The sequence below is a fragment of the Dreissena polymorpha genome, chromosome 11 (genome assembly GCF_020536995.1).
Source record: "Dreissena polymorpha isolate Duluth1 chromosome 11, UMN_Dpol_1.0, whole genome shotgun sequence".
Lineage (NCBI taxonomy): Eukaryota > Metazoa > Mollusca > Bivalvia > Myida > Dreissenidae > Dreissena > Dreissena polymorpha.
The window spans coordinates 32,336,783-32,358,689 of NC_068365.1; the positions used below are offsets into that span (position 1 = coordinate 32,336,783).

A 21,907-nucleotide genomic window follows, 5' to 3' on the forward strand; every position below is an offset into this window, starting at 1 on the left:
ATGACTATAATTTGCAAATAATCAAATTTCTGATGCATTTATAATTATTGTGTTTACCTATTATTGTTGACATATTATGCTTATTATTATTCGCCGTATCGCAAAGACAAGGTCATTTGGAAATAAAACAATAGTATTTTATAAAAAATGTATACCCGGTAGTCAACCATTTTAACTTATTTCTACGGTAATATTATAATTTTGGTACTGTTGGACATATGGTCATTGTCGGCTCGGGTATTACTTACATGCTCCTCGGGTACTGCTAAGTATACTTAAATGTACCCCGGGTACGGAAAGTACATTGAAACGTACCGGGAATTCCAGCGCTAAATTGGTCGCTGTCGGCTTTTTCTCTACAAACTAAGTTAATATTTTTGTCAATATTCAGTAAAATGCCCTCTATATTATCGGAACTCCTACTTAAAATAGTATGTTGATGCAGGTTTTGTTTTATGAGAATTTTTTTGGGTATTCCGTAGCGCTTTTTACGACATCGGATTTTGGGCGGGAATAAAACTCGGGTACATTCTAAATTGTTGGCATATTTTCCGTACCGCGGGTACATGTTAGTATACTTAAGAGTACGCGGGGCACATGTAAGTAGTAACAGGAGCCGACAATGACCAATCGAGCTGTAGTTGACAGACGATCGTAAATCGGCCCCCAACATTTGAAGGCAATATCGCTTTGATCTTTACAATTTCTCATGTACACCGAGCGCGCGAATTTTCTCGCACACATGCGGTCAACGCAAACTTTATTAAATAATTTTTAAAAGGCTAATAATATAATAAGTCAAAAGCTTTGACGTTAAATATCAGGTACTTGATTAATTATTGCAAGTGAAACAACTTATTATAATTTATGTCAAAATTGTTTTCACACATTTGAAACGGAAACGAACGATAATGCTTATCATTGCTTTTTTTGTAGGTGACCTTTGTGCTGCTAATGATGAAAATGGCGAGGCAGGACGCCATCTTAGTTGTTTGTTTGGTTACCATGGTAACGACAAGTTTGGCATTTGACCTAACCATTCTTCACACAAACGACGTACACGCGAGATTCGAACAGTTCAACAAATACGGTTCGGATTGTAGCGAGAAAGAGGCCGGAAGTGGCCAGTGTTTTGGAGGCGTTGCTAGGCGACTGACAAAGCTCAACGAGATACGTCGTAGTCATAGCAATGTGCTACTTTTAGACGCTGGTGACCAGTTTATGGGTACACTGTGGTTCATCGTCTATAAGGGACTGGCCGCTGCTCATTTTATGAATAAACTTGGATATGACGTCATGGTAAGTGATGACGAAATAAACATATTTTTTACGTATTTAAATCGGTTAACGACGTTCCAATATTAGCAATATGAATTACCAATAAAGCGTATAATGGTTTGATTTATATGTTCGTTGAAGATGAATAGCTCGGTCACTTTAAAGGCACCTTTTAACAGGTGTTGGCAAAGAAATAAATTAAAGTAATAAAACAGTAACCCTTAACTGGGCTCGAACCACTGACCGCTTGAGTAAAAGTCTAAAGCTTATACCACTCGGCAATACGTTATCTTTCAGTGTGTTATGTATTTTACAATTTATATAAGCAATCGTCGTGGTGGCACAAAATATAACGACAGCCACATAACTCTCCAAGTTATTCAATCGTTTCGCGTTACAACGCTTTATAATTTTCGGGGTTTTTTTAATCGTCAAAATATGCATATAATGGATATTTTAGAGCATGTTTAATGTTCAGTATTACTGTTTCTTCACAAATATCATAACTACAACGAAAATTGCGAATCTGAAACATTTTTTTTAATTGTGTCAAATACCAAAACGTGAAAAGGCAAATTTTCGTTTTAGACATTTGTGAGGAAACAGTAATACTGAACATTTACATGCTCTAAAATATCCATCGAAAATATGCATCTTTTGATGATTTAACTCTTTTCAGTGCCAAATGGAACCGAATTTTGAAGGCCTTTGCAAACAGTTTGGATCCAGATGAGATGCCACAGAACGTGGCGTCTCATCAGGATCCAAACTGTTTGCTATTCTGATAGTATTCTTTGAAAAAAAAAATCGAAGAAAATGCTAATTTTAGAAATTCAGCAGATGACATTTTAGCAGACGATAAATTTCCCAGCTTGCATAGGATTAAAAACCTGAAATCATAAAGCGTTTCAACGCGATATAATGGGGTAATATCGAGAGTTCTGTTATTGTCGTTATATTTTGTGTCACTACGAGGATTGCTTACAAAAAGTATTAAATACATCACACATCGAAAGAGCACGGTTGACCGAGTGGTCTAAGCGTTATTCTTTCACTCCAGGGTCAGTGATTCGAGCCCCGTGCAGGTTTACCTTTTTCTTTCTTTAATTTTACTCTTGTCTTTTACTGGAGCTTTTTATATCCTATGTTTACATTTATCAATATAAAGCATTTGAAGACAAACTTCAATACGTGCCAAAACATGTGAAAAGTTTCCTTTAAATGTATCTTCATATGTTGTATGGTGAACTTCATATATTGTTTTAAAATAAAGCTTCTGTCGAAAATGCTGAAGTAAATGTGAGGAAAATTTAATTTTATACAGAGATATAAGTTAGGATTACGTCCCCATTTTTCCCGACAAAACACTGACACGCTCGTATAAACGTGTAAACGCGACTCTCTGTAGGCGCTTGGTAATCATGAGTTCGATCTGGGTGTCGAGGGGCTTGCTCGATTTCTGGATAACGTAACTTGCGACGTCATCAGCAGCAACATTGACGTCACAAGGGAGCCTCGGCTGCAGGGGAAGTTCAGTGAAAGCGTGATAAAGACTGTGGGAGGACAACAAATAGGCATTATAGGATACACAACACAAGAAACCGTGTTTATTTCCAGTGCAGGTTCGTTTTTATTTTCAAACTATGTGCCTAGAATAATTTATTTAAAGAAGGGATTGCTATAAAATATACGAAAGGACTGATAAACGCGCGCAAGTACGGACAAATGCACGCATACACACACGTGCATGATTTAAAAATATAGCTTTGAGAAAAAAGGGATAAAGAAATTAAATAACCAATGCCAGGGTAGATTAATGTTTAATGGAGGTTATATATATATATATATATATATATATATATATATATATATATATATATATATATATATATATAAAGCTTTGAGAAAAAATGTACAGGAATAAACAAATTAAATAACCAATGCCAGGGTAGATTAAATGTTTAATGGAGGTTTGACATCATTAACTACGATGGTTGATTGAACAACAACAGCGGAAACAACAACAAATGTCATAATAATGTATTTCGAGAAAATTCTCTCATCAGGCCCGACGTTGACATTCAATGACGAAATCGCCAGCATCCGGTACGAGGTGGCTGTCCTGCAGGCCGCCGGCGTCAACAAGATTATCGCCCTCGGTCATGCCGGTCACACGATGGACAAGGAGATCGCGAAGATTGACGGCATTGACGTCGTCGTCGGCGGTCACACCGACACATTCCTTTACACGGGTAACACGGGACATCACATGTCAATAATTAATGTTAAATTATTGCACGGCCTATACTATCTGGCGCCATCTTATTTTGGAGTTGCAATGACATATACGAACCAAAGTTCCATTTAATTTGGCGCAAATGACTGGACATGACAAACCTCTAAACAACACCATTTCTGTAAGTACGTAGGCTTTATACAGTTTGAGCATATTATGCCTTTAAACAAAAGAGCACTGTTAATGTGCTGTTTATCCATCCATCATTGAATAGAGATATACAATCGCAACGCATTTTGGAACGTGCTGGACAAGTTGTTACATAGTGGATGTTTAGCCAGATTATTCCCATTATAATTCGTTGCTTTGTTCAACATCGGGTCATTGGCACCAGCTTTGAAGGTCACGTGAATCTTTCATAAATATCCTAAAATGTAGTGGCGCCAAAGATTACAGGCCGTGTTATTATACCGCCACAAACATCTGTCTGATCGTTACTTGTTACGACAATGATGTGATTTAATTCGTTTAAAATAACTGTATCCAGCTAAATCCAATTAAGTACTTAATATTTGGATACACAACGAACAGCAAGAAATTCTGCAAATTACATTAACGTTTTTGTTGGTATTAGTTACATGCAATAAAATGTATAAAAGTTGTTTTTTACAACAGAAACACACCCAAAAAAATGACTGCAGCACAATGCATTGCTGGTTAGAATTGAAAATGGTTTATTGTTTCAACTAATCGGAACTTCTATTTATGGGTATTCCACGTTGAGTTTGTGATTATATCTATCGTATTTGATCGTATTCGCCAGGTTAACTTTTGCATGAAAAGAAAAAATGGTGCATTCTTTCCTAAAGAAAGATGCTTGGAAGATTTAAATCAAGCTCAACCTATTACATAGGAAAATAATTACGATAGTTTTCCCTACTTTTTCGAAAGATGTTAGTAGAAACAAACAGCTGTTGATTACCTTATATCTTTAGTGAAGAAATTTAACTTTAAATACTGTGAGCCGTGATGTGAGAAATAGGAAAATAATTCTGGTAGTTTTCCCTACTTTATCCAAAGATATTAGTAAAAACAAACAACTGTTGATAATCGTATATCTTTAAAGAAGAAATCAAACTTCAAATAATGTTAGCCGTGCTCTAAGAAAACGGGGCTTAATGCATGTGCAGTCCGCATAGGCTAATCAGGACAGTGTCTGCTGTGATGGAATTATTCGTTTAGAGGAAGTATCTTCTTATCGAATATCTAGTTAAGGCGGAAAGTGTCGTCTCTGATAAACCGTTGCGGACTGCACATGCTAATCTTGGACATGCATTAAGCCCCGTTTTCCCTACCTAGACTCATATATTTTGTGTTTGCAGGGACACCCCCGTCGAATGAAAGTCCCGTCGACGTATACCCTGTAGTCGTTCAGCAGCCTCAGGGTGGTCGGGCACTCGTGGTGCAGGATTACACGTTCGGAAAGTACCTCGGGTATCTTAACGTCACTTTTGACGCAAGCGGTGCCGTCATGAGTTACGGCGGGAATCCGATTTTTCTAGACGCAAGCGTACCGGAAGGTAGGTATAGCTTTGAACGGTGAAGGAAATAACAATATTATTTCATATAAAATGAAATATTCACATAAGTGTCTATAAATGTAGGCTTGTTTTTAACCAACACGTTTACATGCCCAAACTCCATTACAAAAGGAAGAGATAAAAACATAATGTCTCGGCAGTTTACAAAATAAATTAAGGTAACACCAATTACAACACACTACCAAAGGACATTTTGAGTTTGCTTAAGGAGTTTTCACATTATAAAGTAATCTATAATGTTTTGCTTTCACTTATTTTTGTCACTGTTTTCGATTATTTTCGAAAAAAGATCATATACACGAGAGTTTAAATACACTTTCAAATTTATATTTATAGACCCCGGTTTGCTTGCGGAAGTGGCCACCTGGCGTTTGGATGTGGACGCCCTTAAAACTAACGTTATCGGTGAAACGTTAGTGACGTTGGATGGTCGACGCGAAATCTGTCGACTGCGAGAATGCAACCTTGGTAAGTCCACCATATGACTTCTATGACTAAATATACCGCCCTTGATAAGAATTAACGTTGTGCCACATGAAACACGTCGCTTTCTGAACAGTTGGCTTGATCCGTCAGACAGCGTGATATAGAAGCGATATCTGTTAAAGATAACAATTGCCATCATAGAGGATATTTGTTGGATTCGATGGAATATCGATTTTATTTTACGAGTGATCATATAAAATATGTATTTGTTATTATCACGAGTGAATTAAAATCGATATCCCATCGAATCCAACAAATTTTATTTTTATTTATTCTTTTTTTCACCGCTTATTTACATAGTAAAAGAGTTTAACTGCATGATTTCGCTAGATTTATGACGTCATTTCGTCGAAACAATTACGTCATTTTACCGTTTAACAGTTAAAAATATCGATATTTTTCACTGTTATTTTTCACTATGAAAACAGTGAAATACCAGTTTTATTTCACTGATATTTCTCTATTAACCACCGGAAAGCGTAAAATAAAAAGTGATTCTACATAATCATTTAATGATTATTTATACATTTTAGTAATTTGAAATACTTTATCTATACATTACTTGCAGTCAAAATGACATTAAGCTTGCTAAACACTATATGTATACAGTCAAACCTGAATTCAGCGGTCAGTCAAGGGAAATGATCAAAGTGACCGTTGTCCACAGGTGACCGTTGAATTCGGATCACAATTTTAAGAAGGTTGGTCAGTTGGTAGTATTACTACGTCGTTACCCCACCCAGTCGTTTGCATACAGTGTAAAACAAATGCTCATTGCATTAACAAAGCATAATAACAGCATTAACTGACGCGTGTACATTGAATAATAGAGAATACTATCTTTTAGATTGATTTTATTTCATAATGTTAAATTAAACAATGACTTTATCAACGCTGGTATAATTGTTTTCTCGTGCATCTCATTCATTCAGTAAATAAAGCTTGTCACGTTCCGTTGACGTCACGTCCGTAAAAGTCTAAAAAGCGGATTCGGTGTCATAAACCGATAGTACGGTGTAATTGTACCGTTCTAAATCAAAGAAATAGCGGTCATTTAATTAAGCGATAATTACTTTCAACAAGTTATAAACTCTGAAACATTTTCTTTAGAAGATACACCCACAATTATCCCCGGAAAAGAAACCTTCTCAACACCTCATAATTTGTTTACTCGCAGCGGGCCGCTTTTATAATATCATAGACAATTACCGCTTTCAGACGCTTTAAATGTTGCAAATCAGTCCATGTTTTGCCATTAAAGTTGATCACTAATCCTCTTATCGCCTTCTTATAAAAACACTCGCCAGCTTAATATTGTTTTTAACACTTAATCACCGATACAGATCAATTGACTTTGTCACGCGCTAATGCGTTATGCATGCAGACGATAATTGCTATTAATACACATTGTTATTGTTAATGTCACCGGTTTAAAGTTATATTATGGGCATCTAACAGTTTATAGCTGGCTATCGCAACCGTTGTTTATTTTTGGTATTTTCACTTCATATACAATGTACACTTATATTTGTTAAATCAACATACTAAAACACTATCCCGGAGAGAGAAAAAAAATGCATTTGAATATCAACCGTCTTTTCGTTAAACAACTGATCATGCATGTACGATGTGAACCTAAATTTAGTTTTAGTGCAGATTCGTTCATACGACACAAAGACACAATTTTGTTTTACGGATCATTTCGGCTTAGAGGAGTGGGTTAGTCATGTAAAGTAACCAATATAAAATATATTTTAATAAACAACTGGTAGCAAAATGAGATGCAGACAATTGTTCTTTTAATGCAATCAAAATGAAAATTCAATAATAATGGTGAAACAATTTTACATACCGGTCATGGATGCACAAATTGTTTGTTTACTCGCAGCGGGCCGCTTTTATAATATCAAGGACAATTACCGCTATCAGACGCTTTTACCGCAAAATAGACGGACACATGATTTGCTGTGTTTTTAATTTTCGCGACTCGAGACGACTCGAGACGACTGACGCGTGACCGTTGATTTCAGGTCAAACATGAATTTCGGAGTGGAATGTAGTGGCCGTTGGCCGTTATGGACAGGTGGCCGTTGAATTCAAGTGTAATAAAGAGTGTTTTTCGTCGGGGGGATTCCAGACTGACCGTTGTCTGCAGGTGACCGGTAAATTCAGGTGGCCGTTAGGTCAGTTTCGACTGTATATATATAACATAAATAATTTAATGAATATTGGAATCGATTACTGTGATTTTATATGATGGCATGAATTCGATAAGAGATATACTCGAAACCAGTCAAAAATCTGCGTGGAGATTTACTGACTATTGAGCCAGAAGTTTACGCTTAGACGGTCGTTTGTTTGATGTTTTTTTTTAAATTAAGCCATGCTCTGTGAATACGGTGTTTAATGTATATGCGTTAAGTGTCCCAGATTAGCCTGTGCAGTCCTCATAGGCTAATCAGGGATGACATTTTCCGTCTGAACTAGATGTTTGCTAAGAAGAGACTTAAAAAAGTTTCCTGAACCGAAGAATATCAATAAAAGCGGAACGTGTCGTTCGTAATTAGCCTGTGAGGACTGCACAGGCTAATCCGGGACTACATTTTACACACATGCATTAAACCCTCTTTTCACAGAGCACGATTCAATTAGATTTACCCTGTTTTCAACAGTATTTTAATCATATCATGGCGATCGGTTAACCAACTTTTCTTCTTTGTTACTAGTATTTGATTTCCCATTTCTGAGTGTCCATGTACTAAGCCAGTTACTTACAACTGCCACATTCAAATCGTAGAAGAAGGGGGTTTGTGACCGTAAAAAAGGATGTCTTGAACAGTCACCATCCATGAAATATGGCTAAAAATCAAGTTTGCAGTCCAGCTTTTTACCAAATGAGCTAGCCGTCCCGTTTCCCATCGATTCTATTCCATCCGTATATAGACTTGTGGGATTTTATCAATATCAGTCAGTACAGGTCTTTACTGCAAATATAAATCCACTGTATTTGTAAATAATACATGTCATATGCTGGCAAAAAAGGACTTATAAATGGACCACACAGTTAGTTTTTGTGTTGTTTGATAAATAAGTACGCAAATAATCGTTACCATTAAACAGGTAACCTGATGACGGACGCTATGGTGGACTATTATGTCAAAGGCTTCAACCACGCCAATACCACGTGGGCCCTGTCCGCTATTGCTATGTTGAACAGCGGTGGCATCCGCGCTTCTATCCAGAAAGGTTTGTCAAACATTATTAGTGTATCAGATAAGACCTACGTGCTTAACATTATGTTTGTTTTCCAAACTAAAAACTGATGGACAACAAGACCCCATGTAAATTGCTGCGTCTTCAGATAGTGATGATACCACTTTCCTCACTTCTGCTAACATACACCCAACACTGTCAGAACTAACGCCACCAAAATAAACTCAAACAATCGTGAATTCAATTATGAAATTACACCGCAAACAATAACTATATCATCTTATCATTCATCACCAAGGTAACATCACCACTGGGAACGCAAACACCGTTCAGCCGTTCCAGGGAGAGGTGGACCTGATCACGGTGACGGGCGCAAACCTCCGCGAGCAGCTCGAGTGGAGCGTGGGGGAGTACAACCCAGTTGATGCGCACGGCAGGTTCATGCAGTTTGCAGGTAACCACGGGATGGTCTTTTAAATCCCTTCAGCTATCATGGCTTAAAAAAAATTTCAAAATATATTCTCATTTAGCACATTATCGTACAAACTTCGAGCGGGTGCAGACATGATTCCTTTTTTTTGTTGACCGCAAACTTAGTTTTTTGTATGATTCACAGTGAAAAACCACTAGATTTTGTTTCAAAACGGTTTGCGATCCTCACGAAACTTGAGAGGAAATATGAATAATTCGATGTTAATGTTACAAGAGTTATTCATGTATTAATTTTCCCAACCTTCACAAAAAGATGTAGCTCGTTTCAAAAATATACCGGTATACATATTTTTAACAAATGTCATGAGAAACTTTAAAGTGTATCATTGGACTTAAAAAACGAGTATTGTAATCTTCGTTTATGAAACAAACAATCGATTACCATGAACAAGTTATTTATTACATATTACAGGTTTACATGTAACATATAACCTGCTAAAGCCCTCCATGCATCGTGTGGTCGACGTACAGGTGCGTTGCCTTGAGTGTGACATACCGAATTACTCCCCGTTGAAGGACGACGCCATTTATCCAATTCTTCTACCAGCATTCATCGTCGGTGGCGGAGACGGCTTTAATTTTCAGCCCATAGAGCATCTGCCTTTAAGTAAGAACGCGATTTTACGGGATAGTACCTCCTCAATGTTGAACTTCTTTAATTTACAAATTGTCATTTGACTCGATATATGTAGTCCACAGTCTATACTCTTAATTTGCTATTAAGCTTATGTGACACCAGGATGAAGGATCACGTGACTCTGTGGGGTTTCCAATTAAATGTTAATGGATGTAAACACACCGGTAATTGGTTCTTTTTTTCAAATAACTTGTTTAAACAATTTTTCGTAAGAACTTCAACTAGTGCATTACAGACAGATTTTTATGCTGATTATTGCAATGTGAAGTACATCAGAATTACTTAATTTAAGAAGCCTGTGTTTTTGTTCAAAAATTCCGTTTGTACTGCACGGTTATGTTTCACGCAACGTGAAATTTTGTCGACGATTTCATATGTATTCAATGATTTATTCTTACTTCTTAAGATATCGGCACAAACTTCAAGACAAACTGTCTTTTATGCACTTAAGATTTTTATTTATTTGAATAACTTGACATATTTGAAAACAAAATCTTGTGTTTACAACTTTACATGCTGTCCAGCCCGTGTGTAAACCCCTTTGATTCTGCACCCTGGACACGCATAGCAACATTATTGTTGCAACGAGCAAAGAATCGCAGCAGTAACCAAAACATTAGTAAAGCAATATTAACTCTAACTCTAACTGTAGCTCGTATCGCAATATTATTCTTGCAAGGATCCAATAATTGAAGTTGTAACCATAACACGAGTAAAGCATTACAATATTAACCTAAAACTGTAGCTCGCATCGCAACATTATTTTTGCAAGGATCCAAGAATAGCAACAGCAACCATAGCATGAGTAAAGCATCACAATATTAACATTAAAATGTAGCTCGCATCGCATCATTATTTTTGCAAGGATCCAAGAATTGCAGCAGTAACCATAACAGGGGAAAAGCATCACAATATTAACATTAAACTGTATCACGCATCACAACATTAATTCTGCAGGAGGACCTACATGCCAATATTATCTATATGACAAGTTTCGCAACATAAATCTTGCAATGTTACTACAAATTGCAACATTACGCTTTCAATGAATTCGCCACGTAAGATTACGCTTGCAAAGTGACTTAAGTGACATAAAAATATCCTCGCATGCGAAGCCGTCATATCATTAACCTTGTTACGAGACACACATCGTAACATTAACCTTCTAATGTGACACCGCGTATTGCATTATTAACTTTGCAGTAGGGCACGTATTGCAACAATAACCATTCAAGGAGACACAAACACAACATGAACCTTGCAAGATGACATCGCGTATTTCAATATTAACTTTGCAATAGGGCACGTATTGCAACACTATCCATTCAAGGAGGCATACACACAACATTTACCATGCAAGGTGACACCGCGTATTGCAATATTAACTTTGCAATAGGGCACGCATTGCAACAATAACCATTCAATGAGACACACACACAACATGAACCTTTCAAGGTGACATCGCGTATTGCAATATTAACTTTGCAATATGGCAGGTATTGCAACACTATCCATTCAAGGAGGCATACACACAACAAGTACTGTGCAAGGCGACACTAATAGCAACATTTACTTTACAAATCTGCTCGCAGTGGTTACTTCCAGTCCATGCCCGCAGCAACGCCAGATAGTGGAGACTGATTTTAGGAACAACATTTTTAAATTGATACAACATAGTATTCTTGTTTAAATAGTAGTAATGGCATTTGATTTAAAGAAAAATAATTGCTTATATTTTTTAAGTATGCCAGGTCACACATTCGTACATTTATGCATTTAGTACACAACAATTTAATATAATAACATAATATCATAATCTTGTATTGTATTAACATGTTGTAACACGATTTGCTCTTTTCTTCAGACACTTTGGATGTTGAAGTTACCATGGCATACCTGGCGAAACACGCTCCAGTTTACCCTAGCGTGGAGGGCCGGATACAATTCCAAACACCTAGCGGTCCGACGACTTCCGGTACTGACAAATTTGTTAGTGGAATGGCGCCTATGGCAATTCTTTTGACATTATGTTTATATTTGCTTTCTTGATTCTGTATTAAGTGATAAAGTAAGTTAAACTTTTATCGTTGCCTTACATTTAAAGCGGTTTCTGTTTGTCGTGTACACATATTGTACAATCGGTTTAATTCCGGTTGATGACTTCGTGATTGGCTTGGGTCCTTGTATTTTTGATTACTGACATCGTTTTGAGTTTTTATTTGAAACCTGTGTAAACTATTTATAGATTTAGTTGTACGTTTTTTTTCGTTGAAAAATAAAAAATCAGATGAAAAATCTATAAAATCTAAGTCATGTGATGTCATTATTGTGATACGATTGCTAAATCATATATTGTGCTTTGGAGCTCCTCCTTTCCTTAGCGCCTTCTCCTTGGCATTGGCTCAGTTTCTTTTTGGATAAATGTAAAGTATTTATTTGATCAACTAGAAGGCAATGTTTTTGTTTATACAACAACTTTTATGTCTTGATTTCGTTAACGATTACATGTATTGGAAATTTGCTCCTCACCCAGGCAACATAAGTCGATTTGCTTTGAAAACATCACGATGTCGCAATTTATAAAAAACATCCGGTCTTAAACGCTGCCTGGGGAGTATTGTTGGCTTTTGTATTAATGCATCTCGAAAGGGAGGTGGCGCGTATGATTGATGGCCATGCACCAATCATGTCATTCACCAATCATCTGGGCATACATCAATCATCTGGACGTATAATCTTACAAATTCTTTACACACGACCTGCGTGAGCATGCCAGTGCTTGATTACTTAAGACCAGTGCCTTCCTTATAACTATTGGTATTTCAATCCCTTATTAATTCCATAACTATCTGTTTCAGGTCAATAAATCCCATTTGAAACGTAATCAGTCATATAAGCAATATACTAATTATGTTGTTTGTAGGGACTGTTTAATTATTTGCATATTTGTTAAGGCGTTTAGCATGTTTTGTTTGTTCTTAACGTATGGAAAATTGCCCTTAATAATCATACATTTATATCTGTTTTTTACGACTTGAATATACATGTATTCAAATATTTGATTTATGAACCCTTAAATCGAATTTCCTTTTTAAAACGTCCGAAACATAGTAATGTTCTTTTTCGTTACAAAACACACATTATCGAATGTACCTTCAATGCATCTTTGAAGAAGTAGGATAAAGCAAATATTATACATTAAAAAAAAAAGAGACATCATGTAGATTTATGCAATTCGATTCATGTACTTATAGTAGTAGGGAATAATGATGTTCGTGTTAAGTTATCATTTTTTGTGTAACTGTGAACTGTATGATATAGAAATCTTGTAAATAGTTAAATAATACCTATTTTGTGAATACTGATTTCAAAATATCATTTTATATAAACTAATTTACCTGTATATGGTTTATATTTTAGCGTCAGAGTTTGGTTATGAAAATATACGAAAAAATAAGTGTTACTTTATTATTATTTACCTACGTATGATTCAACATATGGTAACGGCTGGAATATCCCACACTCGTGTGAAGATCTTGTTTACGGTTTCTTGTCAGAAAAGTTTTAAAATTTCCCGTCATTGACGATTATTTTAAACAGGAAATTTATAATACGTCTATCACTTGAATATGAAGCTGGAAATGTTGCCACACGGCGTTTCAGATGTTAATAGTATTTTCTGGCATTGAAACTAATATAAATAAAAATTAAAACTCCGTGCAATTAGGTAATGCTCAAGTAAAATTTGTTGTTAATAAATCAAGCTTGCAAATAGTTGTTTATGTTTTATTACACAGTTTAAAACAACAACCATAGACTTTCATACAGTTAATGAAAAAGGAAATGTATTTATTGCATTTCCCTTTTACGAGGGCAGCCTTTTTTATTCATACGTCGAACATGAAAAAGCGACTAAATGTATATCTAGTGCAAGCACAGCAAGGACAAAATATTAACACGGTATTTTGGTTTATATGTGAGCAGCCCATGTGACTTAATGGAGTCAGCAAAGGCTTATCAGTGACGACATTTTCTGCTTGGCCTGGATTTAAACGAACAATACCGTAACAGTTGAATGTGTCGTCTACTATTAGCCTGTGCGGACTACACATGCATTAATCCCCGATTTTTCTAGAATAAGGCTCTGTGTAAATTTAATTACACAGAGGTGACTCGAGTTTAACAATGCTTAATGATTGTATGTCTTACAGTATTAACTGCAGATAGCACATTGAGAACAGTACATATCTGAGGAGTTTCGCCGGGTTGTATTGCACGAAATAATTGCCTGATGTTTTATTCCATGAGCCCACATGTTGACTGCAATTCAATGACAAACAATCAACAAATTAAAAACAACTCATCAGCTGTCCACAGTATTGTTATACTCCATTTAATTTATTACTATCTACTATTAAACAAATAATTATAGCATTGAAATAAACGAGTGTACGTGAATAATACATCGGGTTAGAGGGAAAATGCTAGATATAATTAAAGCGATGTATTTTACCGTTAGATCGAAAGTAAAAAATAATAATCAGCTCAGTGAAGATTTTGAAGATTGTGAATGCTTTCTTTGTGTAAGACAAGGTGAATCGCTCTGAGCATTTTTATTTTCAATGTACCTTAACAACATTGAAGAACATTTTATATCACGTGACTTCCGAGGGCTAGAGATATAGGTATCTTAAAATTATTTTTGCTATGACATGAAGATGATATCGTACTGCTATCAGTGACTGAAACTGGACTTCAAAACAGATTACACTTGTTAGAAGCTTAATGTGAAAAATGGAAGCTGTGTGTAAATACTTATAAGACTAAGCTTATGATTTTAAGAAAAGGTACACTGAAAAAAAAACGTTATTTTTACATTTATTGAGAAAAAAAGACATTGTTTAACATTTTACTTATCTTGGGATTGTTTTTACAACGAGTGGCTCTTTTAATGGTACCATATCTGGGTCAAATGCCCCAATAAACTAGGTCACCAGGTCAAATCTTAGAAGCACCGTATAACAACTACAGATGCCACATTCATTACTGAATTCATTTAAACTTTTAGAAACACGTTGTAACCATTCTGGAGACCACATTTATGACGACGTCTTAATGAAACTACGCCATGGTGTTTATCTGTGTCAGATGCGTACACTCACTGGGTCACCGTGTGCTAACTAAAAAAAACTGTGTTACCATTCTAGAACCCATATTAATGACTCAATTGTAATTACATTGTACTCTTAGTCAGAATGTTTTGTTTATCTTGACATTTAATTGGCCTAGTCTAAATTGAGGTAATGCGCGATCAAACTACGCCACTAAGTCAAATCTGATTCACACCTTGTTGCCACTATTAAAGCTTAATGTATAACTCAGTTATGATAAAATTTGGTCAGAATATTATCTTGACAATATATATGCCAAGTTTGAATCTGCGTCTAGTGCGTCCAAAATCAAGATCACTTGTTAAAATGATTGACACACATTGTTACCACTCTATTCGCAACATGTTTGACAATATATAGGCCTATATTATGTTTGGGAGACCTAGATCCCCAGATCAAGGATTTCTTGTTACCATATTAAGAGGCCACGTATTTATTCAGTCTTTATGAAACTTGGCCCGAATGTTTATCTTGAAATGATCTAGGTCAGGTTCAAACCCATGTCATGGGAATCCTTAACCTAGGTCACCATTAAAAATCAACTTTAAGTCACTTTAAGAGCCACATTTATGACTTAACCTTGATGCATCCTTGTCAGAATATTAATCTTAACCATATATATCCAAGATTGATTCTGGATCATCAGGTCAAATCTTAAAAAACCCAGAAGGACCCTAAAAGCCACACTGATAATTCGATATAAATGTAATTTTGTAAAATGATTTATCTTGACAATAGCAGGGAAATGTTTAAATATGGAACAAGTGGTGTCAAAAACCAGGTCCATTTTTCGAAGCTTGGTGAACCGCGAACTTGGGTGGGCGCTTCAAGGCCATTAACGTACTCATGTTTGGTTGAACTCGAAACCTTCCTAAACAAGGCTATTCAAAAATAAAATTAAGTGTTTTACCTTAAAAAAGGTGATACGAAGGTGAGATTGTGAAATCATGTAATCTCGAACAAACTCGTGTGCTGATAAATAAAATCCATGCGTTAACATATATTATAGTGTAATACATTTTTTATTGTCACTAACTCTTCAGGGGATCAACCTATTGTTCCTATCCGATAGCTGGTTGTTTTTCAAAATGAAACGGTGTCCACACACTTGAGTACGCAATTTAAATAGCGAAGCCCAGTACTGTCAAGTTTCAATACACTGTCCGCCTTAACACGATTTGAGACGCAATTGTCGTTTTGTCAAATGAAGTTCGCCATGTAAAAATCACGATAACATCCGAAGATTTTCCGATTCAGTTCACAGTACATTGAAACATGCAACATATCTGGGCGCAACATCTAAACGTTTGGAGTCCTTGTAGATTAATTCAAACTGTCGGAGATTAATGTTGACTCTTTAAACACTAGTCAATGTACAAACGTGTTTTGTGGATTTAAAGAAAATGTTAACGTCCGGTGAGATTAAGGTAAATCTAATTCATTGAAAACTCTGCCTTTTACCGAGCGTCTGTGTTAAAATAATAATCTATCTATCTTTGAGCTATGACTACATACAAGTTAAATTCGAAATCTTTTTTGGTCTGTAGCCAAATAAATAATATTTGTATTGTACTACTATTGTCTTATAAAAAGAATTAGATGATCGAATTAAGAAGATGCAACTGAATGCTTGAGAAAAATTCAAACAAATCCATGAGATTCATACCTTTATTAATTACTTATTGACAAAAGTTGAATCCTAAACTGAATTTATGTGAAATAAAAGACTCATGTTTAAATGCCTCTTTATACAGCTTTCTCGCTGTAATACCTCTTCAAAAGTAAAACGTACTACTCTTACAATTCAATGGGTGCGGTTTAAGCAAACACCCCCACTAACACCTCATTGCGATCATCACCGGACTGAATTACCAATACAATACAGAAAGTATGCGTATGTAGGTGTTATTTTGGTGATTTCCCTATCCGATCGTGTATCATGCCATGGGTGCAACACTCACTGGTTAACCACCATCTTCGATTACCGACATGTGGTATTTCATGTTTCATATGTTAACCCCCGAATGCGGTCTAGTATACGTTACTGAATAGTTAATAAGAAGTATGTGGTTGGACAACATAAGCGTCACAATTCCCACTTAAGGTCAAGCGTGGCTTTTTGCATATATCATTCCGATACATTCGTCTTTCGGAAGTACAACGTTTATTTGAAATATAACGCGCCGGAAGCAAACTGATGCGAAACTATTCACATATTTATTGATAGTCATAAACATATACTACACCATTTATCAGTTGTGACAAATTGCTTCACATTATACAAGTGATTAATAGTTCAACGAGTAGTTTGGACTTTAAACGTGCACTGTGAGTACTTGTTCAAAATAAAGTAGTTTCTTATAAACAAGTTATTGATATTGATGTATATATAATATTACCATATATGTATTGGTAAAAATACAAATTGACCGAGTTTTCAACCGAGTGTTTCTGTCAATTTTTCTGTAATTTGAGTCATTTAACATGGTTATTAATTAATAAGTGCTTTATTGTAAAACGTTTTGTATAATTTTTAACAGACGCTATATATGTACGCACTCCTAAATGCAAGGAAACCGCTGTCAATTTTGTGAAAATACGTGTTGTTTTGTTATTGTGACACTTTACAACAACTACAAACTCAACCTTAAAATACAGGATATTATCGTTAGTGAACGCACAATTATCATGCTGTACAATGCTTGATGATACCGGGTATTGTGTTTGAATCCTTTTTCAAAAACAATTAAAGCATGGCGTAGGAAAACTGTGCGTTATTGATTCTTGTAACTGATCAGATTTCCATGTTCTCACGACCTGCCTCATTTTGAGTTTGACTCCGTGTATGTCGCACTACGAAGCTTCTGTTTAAAATTTACAAAGTTAATTTGATTTTCGGTTAAGATGTTGAACATTTTATTTCAAATTTGCAATTCTGGCCGAGAACGTAGTGTTTTGTCGTATATTCGACTTAAAACAAGTCAACTTGCGAGAACAATATGACAAAAACAGCCATCATATGATAGTGATTTGAAAGAACAATTGTAGTAGAATCAAAATAAATGTATCTCTAGAAATGTTAAGTTGTTGTTTCAAAAAGGAGTCAAATTTGCAAATCCAAGTAGCTGAACAAATTTTTGTTAAGTGATATGTTAAACTAACGCTTATGTGCACGCAGCACTTTGAGAGACCATATCAATACTTTGCGAATCATTGCCCAACGCCACTGGGCAAAATGGCTGCATAATGAGGTTATCTATTAAAGCGAGACTATACGATTTTGTCAAATATTTATGAATTTATATAAAGTGTATAAAAAAACTTCTTATACAAATATTTCAATATAAATTAAAATAAAAGTTAAGAAGACATGTGTCGAAAAAATACGAAATAAGCCAGATATTTAATTCTGAAATCGAAAATATATATACGGTCGAATTTGCCAGCAGGTATATCATGCATGTACGATGTGAATCTATATTTATCTTTACGGATAATTTCAATTTCCTGCAACGATATCTATTCATACGACACACGAACACTAACTTCGATCCTAATAGAACGACGAACGCGTCGGTTATTGTAGGAAAATATGTACTAAATATCTTTGTCACAATCGGCTCGGGGCGCTAATTTGTCTTTGCTGCATTTTTATAAAATTCGTCTTCAATGTGTATTTTTTCTTGCCTATTTTGTTTTTTTTAACATATTTTTATCAAAGATTACAATTTACTACATATTAAAATCGTATAGTCTCGCTTTAAGAAATTTAACAAATCTGTCTTGAATCTTTATGTCCGAGCAGGTAAATGTTTTACTCTCATGCAAATTAAAACACGAGCGGTGCGTTTTAATGATTCTGATGTTATAAAAAGGCAAAATGAACGTATGAAAATAATAATATGTGCGTTTGTTCATAAATAACTTCATGCATCTCAAACTATTTTCACGTCTGCATTGTTGCTTAAATGAAGGTTTTGAATTTCTTTTTTAGGCCATCGAAATGTACAAAGGTTAACAAAATCATATTATTGCCTTTCGTTTCGCTTCGTTTCGTTTATTATGCTCTCCCAAAATTTTTGGGGGAGCAAATAATCGCCGCTTCGTCAGTCTGTGTGTTCTGCCGTCCGTGCACAATTTTTGTCCGGGCTATTTCTCAGCAACTAATGACCGGAATTCAATGAAACATTATGGGAAGCTTCACTACCAAGAGGAGATGTGCATATCATCAGCGGGTTCTGATCGGATGATTTTTCACAGAGTTATGGCCCTTTGAAATTTTCCATTAACTGTACATATAGTGCAATTCTTGTCCCCCCAACTACTGACTGGAATTCAATGAAGCTTTATGGGAAGCTGAACTACCATGAGGAGATGCGCATGTTATTTGTGGCATAACAACTAACATAAGGAAACCGTTATAAGAAGGCTACTACGTATTGCTATTGCTGTCATAACAGAATTGCATGTCAGCGACTTCCTCTTAAACTTAAAGTGAAAGCTGGAGAAGAAACAAATTGTCACTTGCAGTCATAACACTAAGTTTGTATGATAATCGCACAATGGTTTTTTTCATTTAATTAACTTTTTTAAAGGTTTGACTTTTTTCAATCATGTTAAACTCATGAACATATCTTCCAACACATTACAATGTTGTAGTAGTAGGACTAGTAGTAGTAGTAATAGTAGTAGTAGTAGTACTAGTAGTAGTAGCAGTAGTAGTAGTAGTAGTAGTAGTAGTAGTAGTAGTAGTAGTAGTAGTAGTAGTAGTAGTAGTAGTAGTAGTAGTAGTAGTAGTAGAAGTAGAAGAAGTAGTAGTAGTAGTAGCAGTAGTAAAAGTTGTGTTAGTAGAATGAGTAATAGTAGTAGTAGTAGTAGTAGTAGTAGTAGTAGTAGTAGTAGTAGTAGTAGTAGTAGTAGTAGTAGTAGTAGTAGTAGTAGTATTACTAGTAGTAGTAGTAGTAGTAGTAGTAGTAGTAGTAGTAGTAGTAGTAGTAGAAGTAGTAGTTGTTTTTGTAATCTCAATATGTAAAACGTGTGTATCTTTAATTGAATTATTGGATGTCTTGCTGAAACTAAACGAGGTGTGAGTATATTTACAAAAAAACGGGATCCCAAAGAGCGTAACGTTTTACGAAGAAGGCAATCCCGTTCAAGTGTTCGTAAAGAAAATTGCTAAATGAAGGAACGCTTAAAGTACCTCATAGCGTAATAAACGCATACTTCTTGGTTTCCTTTAAACTTAGGCGCAGCATGATGTGTGAATTGATTTTTTGTCGTATTTGATATGTATTGGATTTCGTAGAGATGTTGAAAAACATGCATGGAAAAAGCCATGATAAATCGCTCGAAGTACGAACATTTGTAATACGGAAACGATAAAGAAAACGTGCAAATGTCAAGTAGCTTCTCACGGATATCTTTTATGCTCCAAGTTTGATGAATCCAAGACAAGAATGCGATGCCTTTAATAAATCCACTGTGCGGGATCGATCTAATGAGGAAAATTATTACCAAGAAAAAACTGGCTTATAATAGCCACTCCGGATAGAAGGATACACTCATCCCCTCGCATTGAATGATTGCATTCCTAAATATTCAAGGTCATGTCATAATTGGTTTATTTAAAAAAATGGTTTTTCGTTAAAATGCTTAATTAAAAAACATTATCTTGCTTAATTTATAATTTAACAAATCGCCTCATTTACAATCATTCCTCGTCTAACTATTTCCAAGTGGGCTTTAAAGACAACAATATTCTGGACGGATACTAATTCGGGTTGAATACGATTGTAGCGCCGTTAAATGTCGCATCGCCGTTATATGTCGCAGGCTACAAGATTTGTCGCAACGTTGACGATAAATGTCGCAAGGAACGATTAATGTCGCAAATCCTACTAACGATATATGTCGCAACTTTAACGATTAATGTCGCAAAAATTTCAACTGCCGATATATGTCGCAACATTACCGATAAATGTCGCACACCTTAAGTTTGTAAGTAATGTTTAAATGAAAAGTTAAAGTAAAAATGACTAAAAATTTCAGGTTACATCTAGATTAACCACGAGGTTTATTCGGGCCGACTTCCACCAGAATGGTCAGTTTTAGTAAGTATTGTCCGAAATGGTCAGTTGTAGTCAGTATTGTCCATAATTGTCAGCTGCGGTGAAGATCGACCGAAGCGGTCATAGTTATTCATTTTCGACCAAAAACGTTAAGCTGTAGTCAAAAATGACAAATCCTTGTTTTAAATTGGTCGGAAATCGGAAAAGCGAGGGTACCGTAAGTTACATGTTTTGACTCTGAGAGAATTAAAGTAACTAATGCATATCGTAATAGTGGTGGAAAAGCCGTGTTTGTACAAAAAACGAGCTGTTAAAAGATGGCTTTATTTCACAAATATGTCATAACTATCAGGATTGTATTGTTCTGTATATCAAAAGTTCTATTTATAGCTCTTTAAAAGATATCATATTATATATAGCCTATGTATCACCAGAAGGTTCACCAATTTATGAAAGAATGAATGAGATTAATGGTATCACTATTATTGACTCCAATATTTCTTCTTTAAGAGTACTTCATGCTGATGCATGTATATACCTAGCAGGAGATTTAGACGCACGCACAAAAAAGTTATTAGATTATATACCTGATGATAATGTGGATAACATTTAACACAGAGGTTGATTATAACACGGATCCTTTTGATCGCTACCGTAATAATAAAGATAAAGATAATAAATATAAAAATAAAATTACGTCGATTTTCAAAAAGCATTTGATAGTT

The 21,907-nt window shown here is 35.4% G+C and overlaps 2 protein-coding genes across 2 annotated transcripts in view; both read left to right on the forward strand.

Annotated features, from left to right (window-relative positions):
• The first annotated feature begins 957 nt into the window (after window positions 1–957).
• On the forward strand, window positions 958–13,348 carry LOC127850985 (5'-nucleotidase-like). Its single transcript, XM_052384395.1, has 9 exons — window positions 958–1,299; window positions 2,687–2,900; window positions 3,345–3,530; window positions 4,897–5,094; window positions 5,452–5,583; window positions 8,722–8,847; window positions 9,113–9,268; window positions 9,719–9,913; window positions 11,808–13,348. Exons 1-9 carry the CDS (start codon window positions 958–960, stop codon window positions 11,990–11,992), a joined length of 1,734 nt encoding a protein of 577 aa, XP_052240355.1. The 3' UTR covers window positions 11,993–13,348.
• A 4,029-nt stretch (window positions 13,349–17,377) lies between these two features.
• LOC127850799 (E3 ubiquitin-protein ligase XIAP-like) overlaps window positions 17,378–21,907 on the forward strand; it is a 46,962-nt gene continuing 42,432 nt past the window's right edge. Inside the window, exon 1 of the mRNA XM_052384112.1 lies at window positions 17,378–17,442. The gene's annotated coding sequence lies outside the window, so the exon portion shown is untranslated. The remainder of the gene's footprint in view (window positions 17,443–21,907) is intronic.

Excerpts from the sequence above, each read along its gene's own strand:
- LOC127850985 (XM_052384395.1), top strand. The coding sequence starts at position 958 with ATGAAAATGGCGAGGCAGGACGCCATCTTAGTTGTTTGTTTGGTTACC. Across the intron at positions 1,300-2,686 it reads AACTTGGATATGACGTCATG|GCGCTTGGTAATCATGAGTT; the intron begins GTAAGTGATGAC and ends GACTCTCTGTAG. Across the intron at positions 9,914-11,807 it reads CATAGAGCATCTGCCTTTAA|ACACTTTGGATGTTGAAGTT; the intron begins GTAAGAACGCGA and ends TCTTTTCTTCAG.